The following is a 22,631-nucleotide window of genomic DNA, read 5'->3' on the forward strand; positions in this document are numbered from 1 at the left end:
ACGAGCATCACAAACACTGGGAATCTTCCCCTTCAGTTGATCAGCTTTCACATTTACCACTACCCCAGTAATCATGCCTTTCAATGGCACCCTTTTCTTGAGAGCAAAACAATTCACATCTATTGTCCCCATTCGTTTAACACGGAACGCCTGCTCCCTCTGACCAGCAGAAACACAAACAATTATCACAAGACCACTTCTGGATACCCTCACCAATTCCACAGCACCCAACTCTGTTTTCACCCACCCTGAAACCACAAATGGATCAGCCAAAAGGCAAGAGTCCACTTTTTCCAAAAACGTCACTCCTATTGTCACAGACTGCTCTTTATTCTAACCCTTGGTGCAAACCTCGGGCTCCGAGAACTTCACACACCTACCACCTCCAATACCTCGCCCTCATTCACTTCCATTTCTCCTCCTGTCTTCAACTCACTCTGCTTACACTTTCTACCATTCTTCTTTCACAAACATCTTCCTTTTTCCCGCCATTTTTAACTGACTCAATCTCACCCTCTTCCTCCCCCTCTCTCTTAGACCTCCTCTGCCTCTCTTTTCCCCTCCATTCCTCCTCCGTATTCCAAGTATAACTCTCCTTATGATAGTACTGCACTTCTCCTGACATACATCTAGTTCTTGCCTTGTCTAGGGAAGCCATTTCTCCTCCGACTCAACTCGGGCCGAACGCCAATCCACCTTCGTTTGTCAACATTACTGGCTCCCAGATCAAGTCTAGAGTAGTGACGTGTGAAGTGTCGAAATTCGATGGGAGTGGCCAACTGAATACAAGTCAAACAGCAGTAGTCTGAAATAACTTTACTTCAGAAAACATTTAGTCTCAAAACAATCAAGAAGTGAACCCCACTAGTATATAACCATAAGAATATTTGATACACTAATATATATATATTTTTTAATTCTGCCCCTTGGACACCCAAACAAAATCAGTTGACATTACATTTACATTTTAGTCATTTAGCAGACGCTCTTATCCAGAGCGACTTACATTCTGCCCATTCTGTAACTCTGGGTCTTCCATTCCTGTGGCGGTCCTCATGAGAGCCAGTTTCATCATAGCACTTGATGGTTTTTGCGACTGCACTTAAAGAAACGTTCAAAGTTCTTGAAATATTCCATATTGACTGACCTTCATGTCTTAAAGTAATGATGGACTGTCGTTTCTCTTTGCTTATTTGAGCTGTTCTTGCCATAATGCTCAAAGGCATTAAGAAGGAAATATATTTAACTTTTAAGAAGGCACACCTGTTAATTGAAATGCATTCCAGGTGACTACCTCATGAAGCTGGTTGAGAGAATGCCAAGAGTGTGCAAAGCTGTCATCAAGGCAAATGGTGGCTATTTGAAGAATCTCAAATATAAAATATATTTTGATTTGTTTAACACTTTTTTGGTTACTATATAATTCCATATGTGTTATTTCATAGTTTTGATGTCTTCACTATTATTCTAAGATGTAAGAAATAGTAAAAAAAATAAGAAAAACCCTTGAATGAGTAGGTGTGTCCAAACATTTGACTGGTACTGTATGTCTGTGGCATCTTTATTTTATAGCAGAGATAACTAATGGGAATATTTGTGCAATCAAAAGGAATATTCACAAGGTATAGACCACACCTTCAACTGTATATGTTTAAGATATTTAATTGAGTGAGTGACAGACAGGAGTTGCGGGATCAACATTACCCACTTTGTATGACATTTTAACTTTGCATGTCACATGTGTCACATATGTCTGGATCACAACCAGTCATTTCTAGTATCCATCAAAGCATCATTCGCAATGGAAATTCAGGTAATATCATTAATTTTGACATTTGCTCAGTACTTGAAGGGTGAATAGAAAAACTCTCACATTAGATGTCTTTGAAGGTGGTAGCACATTACTGCTGTCTAGAGGATGAAAATTTTTACAACATAGGGGTTATTCAGTACAATTCAGCCATATTTGAGACTTGACGCAGGATTAATGATAGTAACTTCAACCCATGTCAGATTTAAGAATATTGAAGACCTTATTGTACATACAGTACCAACACATACATAAGCATAATATTTTTGATTATGCTTATGTATGTGTTGGTACTGTATGTACAATAAGGTCTTCAATATTCTTAAATCTGACAAGTGCTTTACCTTCAATTGAAACAGGCCTAGAAACAGAAAATGCTAGCTGAAGTGGATGGTGACTGCATTTGGCAATCAGGGAATAGATGTGTAAAGACAAAGCAATATCATGAAATCTCAATTTGATTTGATTTTGGACCACAGGTTAAATGCAGCAAATACATTTACTTTTATTACTCATCAAGAGAAGGAGGGGATGTAGGGGGAGAGGGAGTTTCTTCAAACAAACCCATCTACAAGCATGTATCCACTAACACCCCCCCCCCCCCCCCCCCCCCCCACCCACCCCCACCCTCATTCCTCGATACAAGTGCCATCTGTCAACGTTTAGTAAAAAACACACTTGAAGCAAATTTAAACATTGAAATAAACCGATTTCATCAAAAGGCAGTTGAACAACAGTGAGCAAAGTTTAGTATGAGGGGATAAAGTAGTTGATTTGGCAGCCTGGCATTGGTGCAGAGAGAGAGAGAGAGAGAGAGAGAGCGAGAGAGAGAGAGAGAGAGAGAGAGAGAATCTCCTAAGCAAGCTGGCCCAGGACAGCAACACAATTAGACCCAATCATGAGAAAACAAAAAGAGAATTACTTGACACATTGGAAAGAAGTAGAACTAGAATGCTATTTGGCCCTAAACAGAGAATGTCTTTATTATTTTGGAACTTGTGTGAGTGTAATATTTACTGTTCACTTTTTATTGTTTATTTCACTTTTGTTTATCCATTTCACTTGCTTTGGCAATGTAAACATGTGTTTTCCATGCCAATAAAGCCCCTTTGAATTTAATTGAGCGAGAACGAGAGATAATTTCTGTTAAGCATTGCATTTAATATAGTGTAAAACTGTTCTAGAGTCCTATTGTCTCAGCACAGTAGGGTACAGCAGGTTTAGAGAGATATGCAGACTTACAGTCATGGGGCCAGGATTATTGCTTCTCATCAGGGTGTTGTAGGAGGCGGTAGTGCAGGACCTTGAGAACATAATGTCCACTGGCTAGGGCTGAGTGTGGTCCTATCGACGTGTGAGTGTGTGTGTGTGAGAGAGAGAGAGAGAGAGAGAGAGAGAGAGAGAGAGAGAGAGAGAGAGAGAGAGGAAAGGGAGAGGAGAGAGTGTCTGTGTGTGTGGGGGGGGGGGGGTATCATTGATCATCATCCCCCTCCACAGGAGGTATGCATAGATATAGGATCTTAATTTGGTCATTTTCTCACAGCAAGAAAATAATCCGTCAGCAACAGGAAATGTGAATTATTGTGTGGAATTATAATTCATTGACAATTTTGTAAGGGTTGATACATTTTTAGTTATGGCAAATCAAGTCTGACATTTTAAAGTGGAAATTACAAAACTTTTTAAGCATTTCTAAACCTTGTATACACTACAATACATTTCCTGCAACAACAGAGTGATCCAATTAATTTCCTACACCTGTATACATTCATAGAAGTAGGCCAATTGTCACAGCAATATTCGTGAAGAGTATAGCATATGTCTGACTATAGCTTAATTGGATATTGTTGTATGTGTAAGCAATAGGTAAGTTGGCTATGCAAAGTGCCAGATAAGGTAACCATTTACAGTAACTGCTGTTCATCATTACTTAGTCAATAAACACTATCAGCCAACAGAAGATCTAGCTAAGTTAGCTACAGAAAGTAATGGAGAAATGTGACCTTTCTGCAGCAGGTAGCTCTAACTGGGCAGCTTCATCTTGTTGCAGGTTGAGGGACCAACTTACTTCCACTAGCTACTACTATCTAGCATGACTATATCCAGTAACCAGGTAGGGCTAGCTAGCCAGCCTGCTAGCTAGTCAGTAGCCAGCTAGTGCAAGTCAACCCCCCCCAACCCAGTGAATATTCTATGAGGGGGTGTGTTTTATTATTATTTTTTCACCTTTATTTAACCAGTTAAGCCAGTTGAGAACAAGTTCTCCGGGTATAAAAAATGTGTTGTTATTTGTTTGCCGTTATTACATGTCCAATTGTGACACAATAAATGGGAAAACAAGTTGATTTATGATTTTCGTTTTTTAAATTCAGAAAAAAAAAGAGCTGTTTTCTGTTTTTCCAATCCGTTTTGGCTCAAATATCAAAATAAGGAAACGTACACGGACCAAAGACATATATCATTGTTTTGATTTCCTATCATGCTGAGTGGAAAAGATGATAAGCATAATGAAACAAGAGGCATGTGCATACTATATCACATCTCAATACTAATACTAGTTAGGATGTGCGTACATATACACTGAGTATACCAAACATTAGGAACACCTTCCTAATATTGAGTTGCACACATACACAATCCATGTCGCAAATGCTTAAAAATCCTTATTTAACCCGTCACCTCCCCTCCATCTACACTGATTGAAGTGGAATTAACATGTGACATCAATAAGGGATCATAGCTTTCACCTAGATTCCCCTGGTCAGTTATGTCATGGAAAGAGCAAGTGTTATTCATGTTTTGCATACTCAGTGTATAAGTCCAACTCAGTAGCTACTGCATCAGTAATAGTATGTACATTGGGAGAGTGAATTATTTTCTCCCCAAAAGCTTACAGTGTAGATTTGGGAGGCTGGTATGGCTGGACCTGATCTTGCATGACTGCGGAGTCAATGGGACGTTCATCGGTCTCATGGAATGTAGAATCCTCTTCCCCATATCTTCCCTCCAGGATACTCTGGACTACGTTGATTACCTTGCTATTGAATACTATTTCCAAGTGGGGCATGGCCCTGAACTCCTTGACATGGACAGGCTGTGCTTGCTTTCCTATCCAGCGCTTACATAAACCCATGCTAACACTGTCCACTGTATCATCCCCATCAGCATACACATAGTCTATAGGGTCTACATTTGGGAACTGGTCGTCGTAAATATAGGTAACCGGTGTGGGCAGCCCCACACCATAGAAGCAGTATACCTCAACACCAGGAGGGGGCAGACCAGCTGTCAGGTTTCTGGTGTCTTCCCACATGAACCAGCCATCCTCAAAGTCGATGTCATTGAAGAAGCGCTGGTAGTCCTGGTGGGTATAGTTGAATGAGGGTGTGGAGATGAAAGCGTGGTCTGCAGGCCATGCCTCTTCAAATGGAAGCATCCAGGGGTTTGTTGTGGTCATGCGCTGCTCCTCCCGGATCTTGATGTTGGATACCAGTGGGATGCCATCATTTTCACCTGCAGAAACAATTGTTATCATAAATTATTTTCTCTTGGCAATCTTTAGCCAATGTGTGACTCGCCAAAGTAATCCAGACAAACCAGTCCTACCACCCTTTCAGGAAAATGAAGATGTGGGAATTATCGCAAGTAAAAGGATTTTACAATATGTACCGATTACTGTCAATGTGATTTATGGGACAGTAAGAACTACTTCAACCCGGTTATCAGGTTTTTTCAGGTTATGTTATGTTTCTACTATAGGTAAGGTTGTTTCAATCTGTCCACCAGACTTTGACGTATATTACCTGATGCTAGAACTCGAAGGGGCTTGACTGCCCCACCCCAGGGTGCTCCAAGTGAAATGAAGCCTTTGATGTATTGGTCTTTCCAAGTCTGGGTCTGCTGATATAAGAAGTAGAGGACATAATTGCTTCCCATGCTGTGTCCCAGGAGGTAAAGTGGTTGTTGATACTGCTCGTACATATCCTCAACCAGCTTCTTCAGCCGTGCAAAGTATTCCTCCTGCTCGTCTGATAAGGAGAGACAAATAGGCACAGTCACATGATATGAAAGCATGTGTGCATAAACAATGAATGAGTTGTACTTTTGCTGTACAGGAAAGTGATTGTCAGTTGGATGGTGTGTGTGTGTCCATGATGTCACTTACTTGGAGCTACCCTCCAGTCGTATGGTGCTGCTCGGACAGTCTCATTGCGGACATATCCCATGTTGACCAAATGTGTAACCATAGTATGAAAATAACCTGAAAAAGGACAGGTTTCATTTAATGAAATCATAATAAAAAAGAAAACAATTATAGGAAAAGTTGTCCTCCTTATGGTTGTTCTCACCTGACAACTTGTTTGTGTCCAAGAACTCAACAGTATATGTCTGTCCAAAACCAGGCACTCTCACCATCACCCCTGCAGAATTGGTGGTCTTGCGAGTTGTCCTATTGTATACAATTCTGTAGCAGGAAATATTCAGTATGTACAGAATGTTATTGCATAAGGAAATTATCCCAACCACTAAAATGCCCCGCACTCAAAATCAAACTTGTGAAAATAGAGTTGTGGTTGTATGCTTCTCTCTTCTATTACAGTGCATTATTTATTGATACAGCAATGAACAATTAGCAAATGCTCCCTAAGTGTTTTTAGTTGAAATTATTTAATTAATCATAAGATATAAACATAATTATTTTGACATGGATCATATTTATTCCCCCCTCACCTTATATTATCGATCCAACAGTCAATCCCAATTGGCATGAACATATTTAGGTCAATCCAAAGAGTGAAAAAGTCATCTGTCTTTTTGTAGCACATCCAATGCACAAGGCTTGGCTTGTCAATCTTGGCCTCAAGCTGGTTTCCTAGGTTCCCAGGCACTGGTAAAAAGTGGCAAAATGTTAGAACTTAGAAGCCAGATGAGCATAAAGTCATTTAAAAAGAGGATACAACAAGGGTAGATGAGAAGAAGAGGATGGCAAGACAAAGTCAACGTAGAGATTCTTGTGTTTTCCCTTGTTTCACAACTGTCAATGTGATTTGTCCCATCAAACAGACACAAGACATTGACCAATAAAAATCTAAACATTGGTAACACTTCATTTTAAGGGTCCTTATTACAGTTTAATTACACTGTAACAACTATTGTAATTAATTATAATAATTCATAGTTACAATGTAATAACAACATGTGGTAATTGAAGTCTGTAATTACAGGGTGTAACAACAAATGCTTATTTCCATGCTTGTTACAAATGTAAAAGTTTCCGATAGCATCCCAACACACCATATTTCAGCCTGCACAAACCACGTGATAAGTGTAAACCAATTGAAAACCGACCACCTCATTGACACAACTCTGCAATAAAGATCTGGAGTATGATGCCCAGGCCCAATGGCAAAAACAGGTTTACAAATGGTTCACATAAAATAAAAAGGAGTCGGCAGGGCAGGTGCGGGGGTCCCCCACACACACAATTAGCATTTAATAATAACAATAAATTAAGGAACTCAGTCCAGCTTTCAACTTACTCTTGAAATGTCTAATAGTAGAATGCACAAGATACAATTTCGAAATTGGTCACTGCATACCTTAGAGAGCTATTTATAACTTGTCAGACACGTCAGCTAACGTTTTTTTTGCTAGATTATTTTGCCCAAATGCTGGAAAGGGGGCCTGAGTGAAAAAGTTTGGAGTAGAAGCTCAGTGTGCAAAATCCAGACATTGCCACGAACAAAACAAAGTGTTGTAGGTCAAAAACGTCAACACAGGAGAAAGAAAGTAAGTTATGTTTCACTATATTGGATCACTCCAATATATTGGTATCACTCCGCGGCGGAGGGATACATCCGAGGTGAGGATTTATCCCTCCGACCAATGCGGCCATGCTGCTGCAGGCCTACCTACTCTATTGCCCCGGCTGCAGGAGGGCACAGAGGAGCTCCTCCAGGAAGCGATGGAGGTGTCTTGCCTGCTTTCCCTGCTCCAGAGGGTGTGGCCCGTGCCAATGGACGGGCCATGGCGCAGGTGGTTACCATCTCTGGCTGGCACAATCCCGTCTGCCAGCTGCTCTCAAGAGCACATTTGCCCTTCTCCCCATCACCCCAGGGCTGACGTTTGGTCCAGGGGTTGATGACATTCTGGAGCAGACCGATAAGGTTCGAAGCGCCACCGTCACCGCCAGCTGCAGGTGACCGCACAGTGCCTCAGAGAATTGTTGAGGTGGCGCTGTCGCTCCTTTCTCTCAGGTGTGGTGGAGATGCTGAGGATGTGCTGCCAGGAGCTGGTCAGCACAGACGCCTCCCAGATCGGCTGGGGGGGTGTGACCAAGGGCAGGTCGGCCAGCGGCTGTTGGCTACCCCCTTGGAGCGGCAGGCACATCAATACACTAGAGCTGTACTGCTGGCCCTGCGGTCTTTCCTTCCACATCTGAACGGAAGACATGTCCTGGTGAGAACGGACAACACCACAGTGGTGGCTTCCATCAACCATTAGGGTGGACTGAGGTCCCACCGTCTCCATCTTATGGCACAGGAGCTCCTTCTCTGGGCTAAGGGACGTCTAGCGTCTCTACGCGCAGCGCACGTACCTAGCAACCTGAATGTGGCAGCGGATATGCTCTCGAGGGAGGGCCTGCCACCTTGGGACTGGAGCCTACATTCCCAGGTGGTGCAGCACCTGTGGGACAAGTTCGGGAGGGCGCAGGTGGACCTGTTTGCCTCCCTGGGCAATGCACACTGCCCCCTGTGGTACTCCATGTCGGAGCCACCAGGGCATCTGGGCTTGGATGTTCTGGCTCATGATTGGCCAGGGCTGCTGCTGGTGGCCCCATACTGGCCCAGACGACCCTGGTTCAGCCTTCTCCTGTCCCTGATGTCTGGGACACCTTGGCAACTGCCCCAGAGACCCAACCTGCTGTCTCAGGCCGGGGGAACTCTGTGGCATCCGAGACCGCACCGCCTCAGTCTGTGGGCTTGGCCACTGAATGGCACCAATGGTCCATGTTAGGACTACAGGAGGGCATAATGAACACCATGCAGAGCACAAGGGCACCGGCTACAACCTCGGCATACCAGTTGCGCTGGCGGTTGTTCTGCTCTTGGTGCACTGGTATTGAGGTTGTGCCTGAGTCATGCGGGGTGCAGTATGTCCTCCAATACCTGCAGTCTCGCTTGGATGAGGGCTTGGCAGCCTCTAGACTGAGAGGGTATTTGGCCGCTATATCTGCCTGCCATGTGGGGTGGATGGACAGGCCAGTGGGGCGCCATCCCTTGGTCTTCAGGTTTATGAAGGGGGTTCGTCACCTGCGTCCAGCTAGGACCCACTCAATAGCGAGCTGGGATGTGGATGTGGTCTTGGCAGCTTTGGCAAAGCCACCTTTTGAACCGTTGGAGTCTGTGTGCCTGAAACACCTCTTTATGAAGGTGGTTTTCTTGGTAGCTATTACTTCCATGAAGAGCTCCATGCTTTTTCGGTATGTTCTGAGTGCTACTGGATGGACACCGGTGGGAGGAGTATATAATTTCTCTGCCCCAACCCTTCATTCCTCACGAAGGTTCTGTCAGACAGGCATGTGAACCCTTTTATCATGTCTGCTTACGACCCCCCAGCAGTGGCTGGGGAGTCTGGGCCTCCCTCCAACATGCTGTCCCCTATGCAGGCACTGGCTGCCTATGTGGAGCGGACACGGTCAGTGAGAACAACAGACCAGCTCTTTGTCTGCTATGGTGAGAGAGTCCTGGGGGCTGGGCTATCAAAGCAGAGGCTCTCTCACTGGATCATGGACACGATTACGACAGCATACCGCCTGGCTGGCAGGCCAGTGCTGGGATCTGTGGTGGCACATTCAAGACGAGGTGTGGCTACGTCCTGGGCTCTACTGAGAGGAGTGCCCCTTGCTGATATCTGTGTTCTAGCCAGCTGGGCTTCCCCTTGCACCTTTGCTAGGTACTATCGGGTAAATGTGGTACCTCCCTCTGCGGTTGGTTCAGCGGTCCTGGGCGTCGCCTCCCTTTCCGGGGACTGTGCCGGGACCCCCTTCCACATTGATGGCCCCTGCGTCTCGGTTCCGCGCTGGGACTTCGCCGCTAGCTGGCCAGGTCCCTCTAGCACCGACTAAATCTGGTACAGGTATATCAATATATTGGAGTGATCCAATATAGTGAAACATAACGGAGGTTACGTATGTAACCACAGTTATGTGAGCTATATGGATCGCTCCAATCCTCTACGGTGCTAGAGGCGCCTCAAAGATGATGTAGAGAATGTGTGTCGCGGCCATGGGGTCTATATATAGGGGCGGACCCCAGCCGTGACACAGGTGTACACAGGAGTAAATCTGTAAATCCTCACCTCGGCTGTATCCCTCCGCCGCGGAGTGTTACCAATATATTGGAGTGATCCATATAGCTCACATAACCCTGGTTACATACGTAACCTTCGTTTTCCATACAATTTGTTTTGCTTTTTTGGATACATTAATTCTGCTAGACAATTTAGCGTAGGTAGTTAGCTAGCGTTTGCTAGCTAGCTAATGTTAGCTGACCAAGGCTTCTCCCTCGATTGCTCAGTTTGTCCGGGCCGCCAGCTTTAGGAAGTGTCTTGGTGGTTCCAACTTATTACATTTCATGGAGGCCACTTTGTTCTTGGGGACCTTCAATGCTGCAGAAATGTTTTGGTACCCTTCCCCAGATCTGTCCCTCGACACAATCCTGTCTCAGAGCTCTACGGACAATTCCTTCGACATCACGGCTAGGTTTTTGCTCTGACATGCACTGTCAACTGTGGGACATTATATAGACAGGTGTGTGCCTTTCCAAATCATGTCCAATCAATTGAATTTACCACAAGTGGACTCCATTCAAGTTGTAGAAACATCTCAAGGATGATCAATGGAAACAGGATACACCTGAGCTCAATTTCGAGTCGCATAGCAAAGGGTCTGAATACTTATGTAAATAAGGTATTTCTGTTTTTTATTTTTAATACCTTTGCTTTGTCATTATGGGGTATTGTGTGTAGATTAATGAGGAAAATGTTTTATTCAATCAATTTTAGAATAAGGCTGTAACGTAACAAAATGTGGAAAAAGTAAAGGGGTCTGAATACTTTCCGAATGCACTGTGAGACACCCAGCATGTTAACATTATCTAGCTAGTTAACTACTTGTGTCAACACAAGCACTATTATTGCTAGCTTGATAACACAACAACTAGCTAGGCTTAGCTGGCTATATGCCTAAACTATAGAAATCATGATGATGAGAATTAGGGGTAATGTATAGTGCCTCTGCTAAGTTGTCATACATTCTTCTTCTCTACCACTGATTCCCACAAGGTCTCAGACTCCAGGATGGGAAAATGTTAACAAGAAAGAAACGGATGAAGACAGAGTGGTCAATTTCCATTGTTACTTGTAATGTTAAAAAGGGAAGAAAAAGAAAAAAAAATTGGCTAGCTTTCTAGGCTACTCACCATACTGTAGGCTACAGATTTGAGTCACCACTAGAATCGTTTTTTTATGTTATTGAGTGGGTCTATATATCTTAGAGTAATAATTTGACTAATTAGATTAAACAAACAAAACAAATCGTTATTATTTGTAAGAAATGTAAGGTATTTTTACATGTTGCAATAAAGTTGACTAAAGTAGAAGTTCATATTTTGTTTGTAGGTATTTTCATTTGGTAATGAGTAATAAGTAATTATATAGAAATTGCTCATGGGTAACTATAAAGTTACACTTCACTTCCCTTGCGAAAAAAGATAACAGTTAGAGTGCAGTATAACTGCAGTATGCTGCAAATACTGCATCCAAAATAACACAGTTTTTTGTACTGCAGTAATTATGCAGTGTAACTAGCGACAACCTTGTACTTATGCAGATATTACAGATCCTCTGTGGTGTATTGGTGTGTTTATTTTCTCACTTGGATGGCGCTTTCAGAAGCTGACAATTAGATTGTAAGATTGGGTAATGAACTTTGTAGGTACACAATAATTACAAGTAAGTACACCTCAAGATACACTTTATTTTAACTAGCTAAATCCTGTGTTATGTCTAGTAATTATATTGCACTTGTGCAGATATTACATGTACTCTGTAGGTACTAGTGTGTTTATTTTCTCACTTGGATGGTACTTCCGGAAGCCTTAAAATAAGGGCCAGGTTGTCAGGATGGGTAATGTACTATATAAGTACACAATAATTACAAGTAAGTACCCCTCAAGATACACTTCATTTTAAGAACCTAATCCTGTGTAACGCCTGGTAATTACATTGTACTTATGCAGATATTACATGTACCCTGTGGAGTCACTGACCACCTTCTGGAGACACTTGAAACCCTACCTCTTTAAGGAATACCTGGAATAGTATAAAGTAATCCTCCTTCCCCCACCCCCCATAAAAAAAAGAATTAAAAAAAGTGGTTGTCCCACTTGCTATCATAAGTTGAATGCACCAATTTGTAAGTCGCTCTGGATAAGAGCGTCTGCTAAATGATGTAAATGTAAATGTGTACATATGGGTTTATCCTCTCACTTGGATGGCAAGGAGGTTCAGGTTGTCATAATGGGTAACGTACACATTAATTATAAATTATTTTTGTATTATAATATGGGATGACACCCGTGTGGTAGACCCCAGTCAGTGAGGCTGGCCTAAATCTGATCTGTTATTGTAAAGTAAACCAAGTTAACTCAGATGCTACACTTTGGGGGGGGGGGGGGGGGGCAAGCGCTAGCAAGAACATTGAGTGGAGATTTTGAAGAGTGCGCATTCACGGGAGGTAATTAGAGCCTATTGAGCCTCCAACCTTTGTAATCCCGGACACCCAGCACATCTGTCCACAAGAGATTACAACCTTGTGACAGTTATTACTGAATCAGATGCAGCTGAGAAGAAACAAAACACTACATTTAGTGGAAACTTGCCCATTTATAACAAGCATGGTAACAAGCATTCGTTGTTACACCTCTGTAATTACAGACTGCAATTACCACCAGTTACATTTTGTTATTACAGTGTTATTACAATTAACTACAATACTTGTTACAGTGTAATTACACATACAATTACACTGTAATAAGGACCCCTTAAAATGAAGTGTTGCCAAAATAACAAACTATTCCCGAGCCCCAAGGCCCCAACCCATATCCAAACACTGGCAGTTCCTGCCCCACATAAAAAAATATTAACCCCAAATGATTTCCTCTCCAGACAGATATAGGCTGGTTGTCCTCCCATTATGCTAAATTAAGGTATGCTTCTTCACCCATGTCCAAACCTCAGCCAATGCCATTAGGAATCAAATATATATCCCTGGTCCAGGACAATAGGATTCACTTAGCATTCATACCAACACCTGCAGATACCATAGAAAACTGCCTGGAACTGGCTTCAAGTTCCAGACAGAAAATCGACCTGTCTTGTGAAATACATGTAGGACTTTCAGTATGCATGAAAGCAAACTGATATTACAATCACATAAAACATAAATCGAATTCAGTGATAAATAACACGGTGTAATAGGCCTATCACATCACAGCAAACTAATCAAGAAATAGAAAACGCTCACCTATAAGAACCGGCGGAGTGCTATTGTTTGCCACTTTGTTTTGAGGTTTGGCACTTGGTGGGAAGACCACATCGAAGAGCCAAAATCCAGCAGATTGTTGTAGCGCAAGGAATACTATAAGGAGAACGGTACAACAGTGTGCGTATCCCATTCTGTCCAAATCTTGACAGTGTTGTCTTGTCTCTCGCTAGGTCAGGAGGAGGAGAACTGGCCTATTAATGCTGTGTGTGAAAGAGGGTGGGGCGCGAAGTCAGAGGGAAAACGTGAGGTCAGTTACTCGATCATCGTTGGACCTCACTTTCAAGGCGCTCCTCACAACAGGAATAAAGGAGACAACATCAACATGATGCGCATCTGTCCTATAAGAGCAGTTGTGTGCTTCTACGGTGTAGTAGACGTAATAGGCCGACGGGTTATAGTTTAACTGAATTTATATGGAAATTTAAGCACACACACAGAGAAGGACAACACAGAGAAGGACAAACACAACGTGTACCACATACCCATTGCCCTATTGATTGTTTTACAAGTCCCATTCCGTCAAGGCTGTTTGCACTATGGTACCAAAGTAAATGATTAATAACATTTCGGCATTTAGAGATGTCTATTGGTTATACCAAACAAACAATTTAGAAGAAAAAAAAAGTTAGCTAGTTTGCTGAATATCATATTTGGATTATCATGCAATAGGCCTACATGTTTTGGCTTTTTACAACGTTATATAGGCCTATTGGTAGACTGGCCAATGCATTTTTATAGAAGCTACGTTTAAAATGAGCCCTTATTATAACCTACACACAGGGGTTAAATTGGGCCGGGTCCCGCCGGGTCCGAGACCCGGTACCTATATGACCCGAATGAGAGCCATGTAGGCTGAGCTGAGACCCGGTATCTGCTTTGGTTATTTGAATTATCTAATAAAAAAGTGTTGTCCACATTTAATTTTCCAGAGCTAAAAAAACGAGTAAACTACATCACAATTAGACAACCCCATAGTGAAATAGTTTAACTATTCAATTGTTCCGCCTGTCGCGTTCAATGCGAGAAAATAATATTAATGTCGAGGTGCATTCAAATTGGGAGTGCCGCACAGGGCGAGAAATATGCATGCCCAGTCATCATTGTACGTTATTAATGCAGTCGCGGGAAAACACATATTTGAAACCAGTTTTGATGGTCACTGTTAAAAGAGGAGGATCACGGAGCTTTCTTGTGTTACTAGGCTACACATATTTCTTAAATCCGTTAAATGAGTAGGCTAAAATGCACAATTTTAAAACCAGAGCTTTTAGCAGCAGCATGGTTTATTCGCTCGCCAATGGCGTTGAATGCATATGGAAGACCAGGGCTAAACGTAACAACGGTCAGATGTAACAGGTAGGCCTACATTATATTCATAGTACATGATCCTTGGTTGGCTGAGTGCCAATGGAACGTTATGTTTTGGGGGACATTCAAGTACTCGATATGTTGCTAACTAGCAACTAATGTTTAGACTTTAGAGTTCTAGCTAATGATTAGCCCAATGGGGTAAATGCAGATGAGCAACCCTTAGCCAATTTATTTATAGCCACTAAGCTGCATCATTAGATACATCAGGTGACAATGAGTATTGGACCAATATGTTAATGGTCCTCATTTCTGGAGGGGGAAATTATATTTTAGATGTCAGCATCATTTTATTTTAATTCATTTTGAAGTAGAATGTCCTTCAAAAAAGTAACCAGAACTGACCTCACAGTCATTCTCCACCCAAAAATTGTAGGTTCCTCCTCAACTTGCAGTAGCCTATGCTGTGATATGTGCTTTTGTCAGTATTATATTGTTTAGGCTAGTAGGCTATATTATATCATTTTGCTACGGCTGGCCATGCTTTCCACCTGGCTACCCCTACCCCGGCCACCAGCTCTGCACCCTCCGCTGCAGCTTGCCCATGCCCCCCCCCACTTCTCCTTCACCCAAATTCAGACAGCTGATGTTCTGAAAGAGCTGAAAAATCTGGACCCCTACAAATCAGCTGGGCTAGACAATCTGGACCCTTTCTTTCTAAAAATTAGCAGCCGAAATTGTAGCAACCCCTGTTACGAGCCTGTTCAACCTCTCTTGTTGTCTGGACCTCTGGCAGTCTCTATGGGGGTGCCACAGGGTTCAATTCTCGGGCCGACTCTATTCTCTGTGTATATCAATGATGTCGCTCTTGCTGCTGGTGACTCTCAGATCCACCTCTACACAGACAACACCATTTTATATACATCTGGCCCTTCATTGGACACTGTGTTAACAACCAAACAAGCTTCAATGCCATACAACACTCCTTCCGTAGCCTCCAACTGCTCTTAAATGCTAGTAAAACTAAATGCATGCTCTTCAATCGAACGCTGCTTGCACCCGCCTGCCCGACTAGAATTACAACTCTCGGCGGGTCTGACTTAGAATATGTGGACAACTACAAATACATAGGTGTCTGGTTAGACCGTAAACTCTCCTTCCAGACTCACATTAAGCATCTCCAATCCAAAGTTAAATCTAGAATCGGCATCCTATTTCGCAACAAAGCCTCCTTCACTCATGCTGCCAAACATGCCCTCGTAAAACTGACTATCCTACCGATCCTTGACTTCGGCGATGTCATTTACAAAATAGCCTCCAGCACTCTACTCAGCAAATTGGATGTAGTCTATCACAGTGCCACCCGTTTTGTCACCAAAGCCCCATATACTACCCACCATTGTGACCTGTACGCTCTCGTTGTCTGGCCCTCACTACATATTCGTTGCCAATCCCACTGGCTCCAGGTCATCTATAAATCTCTGCTAGGCAAATCCCCACCGTATCTTAGCTCATTGGTCACCATAGCAACACCCACCCGTAGTATGTGCTCCAGCAGGTGTATCTCACTGGTCATCCCCAAAGCCAACACCTCCTTTGGCCGCCATTCCTTCCAATTCTCTGCTGCTAATGACTGGAACGAACTGCAAAAATCTCTGAAGCTGGAGACGCTTATCTCCCTCACTAACTTTAAGCATCAGTTGTCAGAGCAGCTTACCTATCACTGCACCTGTACACAGCCCATCTGTAATTAGCCCACCCAACTACCTCATCCCCATATTGTTATTTATTTTGCTCATTTGCACCCCAGTATCTCTATTTGGATTAGCTGGATTAGCTGGCGAGTAGCTATTAGCAACGGTAGCAACTAAAAACAATATCCTTTTAGCCAGCTACATTCGTTCGCAGCGACGCCGTTTTTCAAACAAAGTCAACACAGTAGCCATTGCTAGCCAGCCAACACTACCAGCAGGCTGTACTGTGGTAGCTAAATACAATATCTTTGTGCTAGCTACCCAACGTTTAATCATTGCTGCGTTATGAAAGGTAAGCTCGGCTTCTTATATGGTGTTGAGTTAAGCTTAAACCATGTATTTAGATTGTAGGTAGGTATTGTAGTTTGGTATTATAGGTAGCTTACTCAGGTAGTTATTGAAGGTTATTGTAGGTAATTATTGTAGGTAAGGACTGTATTCGGCGGACTCCGGCGAAGCACGAGGCTAGCCTACCCACTACTTGGACCAACAAAGCTAGCTAGCTAGCGGGTAGCTACTGGTAACTTTTTGCAACTGTGGTTAATTGTTTCCAATGTTATTTCATGCTTAAGAGTACCTGTGATTGAGCCAGCTAGCTGCTACCATTCAGCTGTTTTTCTAACCTCATCCGAGGCATTAACGTTAGGTGGTTGGTAGCTGCTGTACTTAATTACAGCTACTGATAACAGTCTGCTGTAGTTTACAACAATTCTAATTTCTAAAGTGGAAGTTGGGAGAGTTTTACTCGGGTGGTTCAGTGAAACACTTATAGTTTCTGAGGTGGAAGTTGGGAGAGTTATATATATATATTTTTTTTTTTTGGTGAGGGAGGCCTGCTCTCTCCTTTCCCTGATGTTTAGTTCATTTCATCCCGATCTCCTCTGCATTATTGTAGCCATCTGCTGCAGCCTGTCAACTATGCCTCTGCCTATCCCTGTTCTCTCCTCTCCGCACAGGCTACACAAACGCCTCACACCGCGTGGCTGCTGCCTCTCTAACCTGGTGGTCCCTGCACGCACCACACACCTGGAGTTCCAGGTCTCAGGCAGCCTCTGGAACTGCCGTTCTGCCGCCAACAAGGCTGACTTCATCCCAGCCTATGCTACCCTCCAGTCCCTCGACTTCCTGGCACTGACGGAAACATGGATTACCACTGAAAACACTGCTACTCCTACTGCTCTCTCCTCGTCTGACCATGTGTTCTCGCATACCCCGAGAGCATCTGGTCAGAGGGGTGGTGGCACAGGAATCCTCATCTCTCCCAAGTGGTCATTCTCAATTTTTCCCCTAACCCATCTGTCTATCTCCTCATTTGAATTCCACGCTGTCACAGTCACTAGCCCATTTAAGCTTAATATCCTTGTCATCTATCGCCCTCCAGGTTCCCTTGGAGAGTTCATCAATGAGCTTGACGCCTTGATAAGTTCCTTTCCTGAGGATGGCTCACCCTTCACAGTTTTGGGGGATTTCAACCTCCCCGCGTCTACATTTGACTCATTTCTCTCTGCCTCCTTCTTTCCACTCCTCTCCTCTTTTGACCTCACCCTCTCACCATCCCCCCCCACTCACAAGGCAGGCAATACGCTTGACTTCATCTTTACTAGATGTTGCTCTTCTACTAATCTCACTGCAACTCCCCTCCATGTCTCCGACCACTACTTTGTATCCTTTTCTCTCTCGCTCTCCTCCAACACTACTCACTCTGCCCCTACACAGATGGTAACGCGCCGCCGCAACCTTCGCTCTCTCTCTCCCACTACTCTCTCCTCTTCCATCCTATCATCTCTTCCCTCTGCTCAATCCTTCTCCCTCCAATCTCCTGATTCTGCCTCCTCAACCCTCCTCTCCTCCCTTTCTGCATCCTTTGACTCCCTGTGTCCCCTATCCTCCCGGCCGGCTCGGTCCTCCCCTCCAGCTCTGTGGCTTGATGACTCATTGCGAGCTCACAGAACAGAGCTCCGGGCAGCTGAGCGGAAATGGAAGAAAACTAAACTCCCTGCCGACCTGGCATCTTTTCACTCCCTCCTCTCTACATTTTCTTCATCTGTTTCTGCTGCTAAGGCCACTTTCTACCACTCTAAATTCCAAGCATCTGCCTCTAACCCTAGGAAGCTCTTTGCCACATTCTCCTCACTGCTGAATCCTCCCCCCCCCCCCCCCCCCCCCCCCCCTCCCTCTCTGTGGATGACTTTGTCAACCACTTTGAAAAGAAGGTTGACGACATCCGATCCTCGTTTGTTAAGTCTAATGACACTGCTGGTCCTGCTCACACTGCCCTACCCTATGCTTTGACTTCTTTCTCCCCTCTCTCTCCAGATAAAATCCTGCGTCTTGTGACTGCAGGCCGCCCAACAACCTGCCCGCTTGACCCCATCCCCTCCTCTCTTCTCCAGACCATCTCCGGTGACCTTCTCCCCTACCTCACCTCGCTGATCAACTCATCCTTGACCGCTGGCCATGTCCCTTCCGTCTTCAAGAGAGCGAGAGTTGCACCCCTTCTCAAAAAACCAACACTCGATCCCACTGATGTCAACAACTACAGACCAGTATCCCTTCTTTCTTTTCTTTCCAAAACGATTGAGCGTGCCGTCTTTAGCCAACTCTCTTGCTATCTCTCTCAGAATGACCTTCTTGATCCAAACCAGTCAGGTTTCAGGACTGGTCATTCAACTGAGACTGCTCTTCTCTGTGTCACGGAGGCTCTCCGCACTGCTAAAGCTAACTATCTCTCCTCTGCTCTTGTCCTTCTAGACCTGTCTGCTGCCTTTGATACAGTGAACCATCAGATCCTCCTCTCCACCCTCTCCGAGCTGGGCATCTCCGGCGCGGCTCACTCCTGGATTGCGTCCTACCTGACCGGTCGCTCCTACCAAGTGGCGTGGCGAGAAGCTGTCTCCGCACCACGTGCTCTCACCACTGGTGTCCCCCAGGGCTCAGTTCTAGGCCCTCTCCTTTTCTCCCTATACACCAAGTCACTTGGCTCTGTCATATCCTCACATGGCCTCTCCTATCATTGCTACGCTGATGATACACAACTAATCTTCTCCTTTCCCCCTTCTGATAACCAGGTGGCGAATCGCATCTCTGCATGTCTGGCCGACATATCAGTATGGATGACGGATCACTACCTCAAGCTGAACCCTGGCAAGACGGAGCTGCTCTTCCTCCCGGGGAAGGACTGCCCGTTCCATGATCTCGCCATCACGGTTGACAACTCCGTTGTGTCCTCCTCCCAGAGTGCGAAGAGCCTTGGCGTGACCCTGGACAACACCCTGTCGTTCTCCGCCAACATCAAGGCGGTGACCCGATCCTGCAGGTTCATGCTCTACAACATTCGGAGAGTACGACCCTGCCTTACACAGGAAGCGGCACAGGTCCTAATCCAGGCACTTGTCATCTCCCGTCTGGATTACTGCAACTCGCTGTTGGCTGGGCTCCCTGCCTGTGCCATTAAACCCCTACAACTCATCCAGAATGCCGCAGCCCGTCTGGTGTTCAACCTTCCCAAGTTCTCTCACGTCACCCCCCTCCTCCGCACACTCCACTGGCTTCCAGTTGAAGCTCGCATCCGTTACAAGACTATGGTGCTTGCCTATGGAGCAGTGAGGGGAACGGCACCTCCGTACCTTCAGGCTCTGATCAGTCCCTACACCCAGGCGAGGGCATTGCGTTCATCCACCTCTGGCCTGCTGGCTCCCCTTCCTCTGCGGAAGCATAGTTCCCGCTCAGCCCAGTCAAAGCTGTTCGCTGCTCTGGCACCCCAATGGTGGAACAAGCTCCCTCACGACGCCAGGACAGCGGAGTCACTCACCACCTTCCGGAGACATTTGAAACCCCACCTCTTTAAGGAACACCTGGGATAGGATAAAGTAATCCTTCTACCCCCCCCCCCCCCCCAAAAAAAAAAAAAAAAAAAAAAAAAAGTATAATTGTAAAGTGGTTATCCCACTGGCTATAGGGTGAATGCACCAATTTGTAGTCGCTCTGGATAAGAGCGTCTGCTAAATGACGTAAATGTGCCCTTGAGCAAGGCACTTAACCCTAATTGCTCCTGTAAGTCGCTCTGGATAAGAGCGTCTGCTAAATGACTAAAATGTACAAATGTAAATGTATTTGCACATAATCTTCTGCACATCTACCACTCCAGTGTTAATACTAAATTGTAATTATTTTTGCACTATGGCCTATTTATTGCCTTACCTCCATAACTTACTACATTTGCACACACTGTATATAGTTTTTCTATTGTGTTATTGACTTTATGTTTTGTTTATCCCATATGTAACTCTGTGTTGTTGTTGTTTTTAATCACACTGCTTTGCTTTATCTTATAATAATAATAATAATATGCCATTTAGCAGACGCTTTTATCTTGGCCAGGTCGTAGTTGTAAATGAGAACTTGTTCTCAACTGGCCTACCTGGTTAAATAAAGGTGAAATAAAAAACCTCGACTAACGAAAAACCTGTGCCTCCGCACATTGACTCTGTACCGGTGTACCCTGTATATAGCCTTGCTAATGTTATTTTACTGCTGCTCTTTAATTATTTTCTATTTTTCTATTTTTCTTCCATTTTTATTTTTACTCATCTATTCTTTACTTAACACTTATTTTTCTTAAAACTGCATTGTTGGCTAAGGGCTTGTAAGTAAGCATTTCAATGTAAGGTCTACACCTGTTGTATTCGGCGCATGTGACAAATAACATTTTATTTTATTTTATTTGTGAAGTTGTGGAAGTTTTTTGTGATAGTGATGTGATGTAGGAATGTGAAAGTGTCTGAAAAATGTAGTAAGGATATGCCCTTTCTTGTGGAGACAACTGGTTTGGTTAATTATATATATATTTTTAAAACATTTGTTTTTACAGCTTTTTCTTTTTTTGTTACATTTTACATACATGGCGGTTTTTTTCACAGTAGTTACATAGCAAGAATATAGTTATTTGATATACATTACATCTGGATATATAGTACTTCAACTTGGGGGAAAACGCCCACCCTTAAGGGAAGAGTCTATTTTCGGACAGAAAAAAGCAAAGTTTGGTAAGATTTACAGTGCATTCGGAAAGTATTCAGACCCCTTGATTATTTCCACATTTTGTTACGTTACAGCCTAATTCTAAAATTGATTAAATTACTTTTTTTCCTCATCAATCTAAACACAATACCCCATAATGACAAAGCGTCATTATGGGGTATTTAAATAACTATTCAGACCCTTTGCTATGAGACTCGAAAAATTTAGCTCTGGTGCATCCTATTTCCATTGATTATCCTTGATATGTTTCTACAACTTGATTGGAGTCCACCTGTGGTAAATTCAATTGATTGGTCATGATTTGGAAAGGCACACACCTGTCGATATAAGGTCCTACAGTTGACAGTGCATGTCAGAGCAAAAACCAAGCCATGAGGTCGAAGGAATTGTCCGTAGAGCTCCGAGACAGGATTGTGTCGAGGCACAGATCTGGGGAAAGGTGCCAAAAAATGTCTGCAGCATTGAAGGTCCCCAAGAACACAGTGGCCTCTATCATTCTTAAATGGAAGAAGTTTGGAAAGATGAGCGGAGCAAAGTACAGAGAGATCTTTGATGAAAACCTGCTCCAGAGCGCTCAGGACCTCAGACTGGGGCGAAGGTTCACCTTCAAACAAGACAACGCAGGAGTGGCTTCGGGAAAAGTATCTGAATGTCCTTGAGTGCCCAGCCAGAGCCCGGACTGGAACCCGATCGAACATCTCTGGAGAGACCTGAAAATAGCTGTGCAGCGACGCTCCCCATCCAACCTGACAGAGCTTGAGAGGATCTGCAGAGAAGAATGGGAGAAACTCCCCAAATACAGGTGTGCCAAGCTTGTAGTGTCATACCCAAGAAGACTCAAGGCTGTAATTGCTGCCAAAGGTGCTTCAACAAAGTACTGAGTAAAGGGTCTGAATACTTATGTAAATGTAAGGTTTCAGTTTTTTATTTGTAATACATTTGCAAAAAAATTATAAAAACCTGTTTTTGCTTTGACATTATGGGGTATTGTGGTAGATTGATGAGGGGGGGAAAACAGTTTAATCCATTTTAGAATAAGGCTGTAACGTAACTAAATGTGGAAAAAGTCAAGTACTTTCCAAATGCACTGTACATAGGGGCAATACCAGAA

The 22,631-nt window shown here is 43.8% G+C and overlaps 1 protein-coding gene across 1 annotated transcript; it reads right to left on the reverse strand.

Annotated features, from left to right (window-relative positions):
* Positions 1-1,646: 1,646 nt before the first annotated feature.
* LOC311135501 (phosphatidylcholine-sterol acyltransferase-like) lies at positions 1,647-13,797 on the reverse strand. The gene is made up of 6 exons (XM_084169498.1): positions 13,398-13,797; positions 6,542-6,698; positions 6,160-6,275; positions 5,976-6,071; positions 5,614-5,838; positions 1,647-5,323 (listed from the first exon to the last, which is right to left on the reverse strand). The coding sequence occupies exons 1-6, from the start codon at positions 13,546-13,548 to the stop codon at positions 4,701-4,703; spliced, it is 1,368 nt and encodes a 455-aa protein (XP_084025624.1). The 5' UTR covers positions 13,549-13,797; the 3' UTR covers positions 1,647-4,700.
* Between the last annotated feature and the right edge of the window lie 8,834 nt (positions 13,798-22,631).

Source organism: Coregonus lavaretus, assembly GCF_964263955.1.
Source record: "Coregonus lavaretus genome assembly, chromosome: 9".
Classification (NCBI taxonomy): domain Eukaryota; kingdom Metazoa; phylum Chordata; class Actinopteri; order Salmoniformes; family Salmonidae; genus Coregonus; species Coregonus lavaretus.

Bases quoted from the DNA above. Each gene is read 5' to 3' on its own strand.
- LOC311135501 (XM_084169498.1), bottom strand. From the start codon at position 13,548: ATGGGATACGCACACTGTTGTACCGTTCTCCTTATAGTATTCCTTGCG. The intron at 6,276-6,541 runs GTGAGGGGGGAA...TTCCTGCTACAG, and splicing joins TGTTGGATCGATAATATAAG to AATTGTATACAATAGGACAA. The intron at 6,072-6,159 runs GTGAGAACAACC...GTCCTTTTTCAG, and splicing joins GGACACAAACAAGTTGTCAG to GTTATTTTCATACTATGGTT.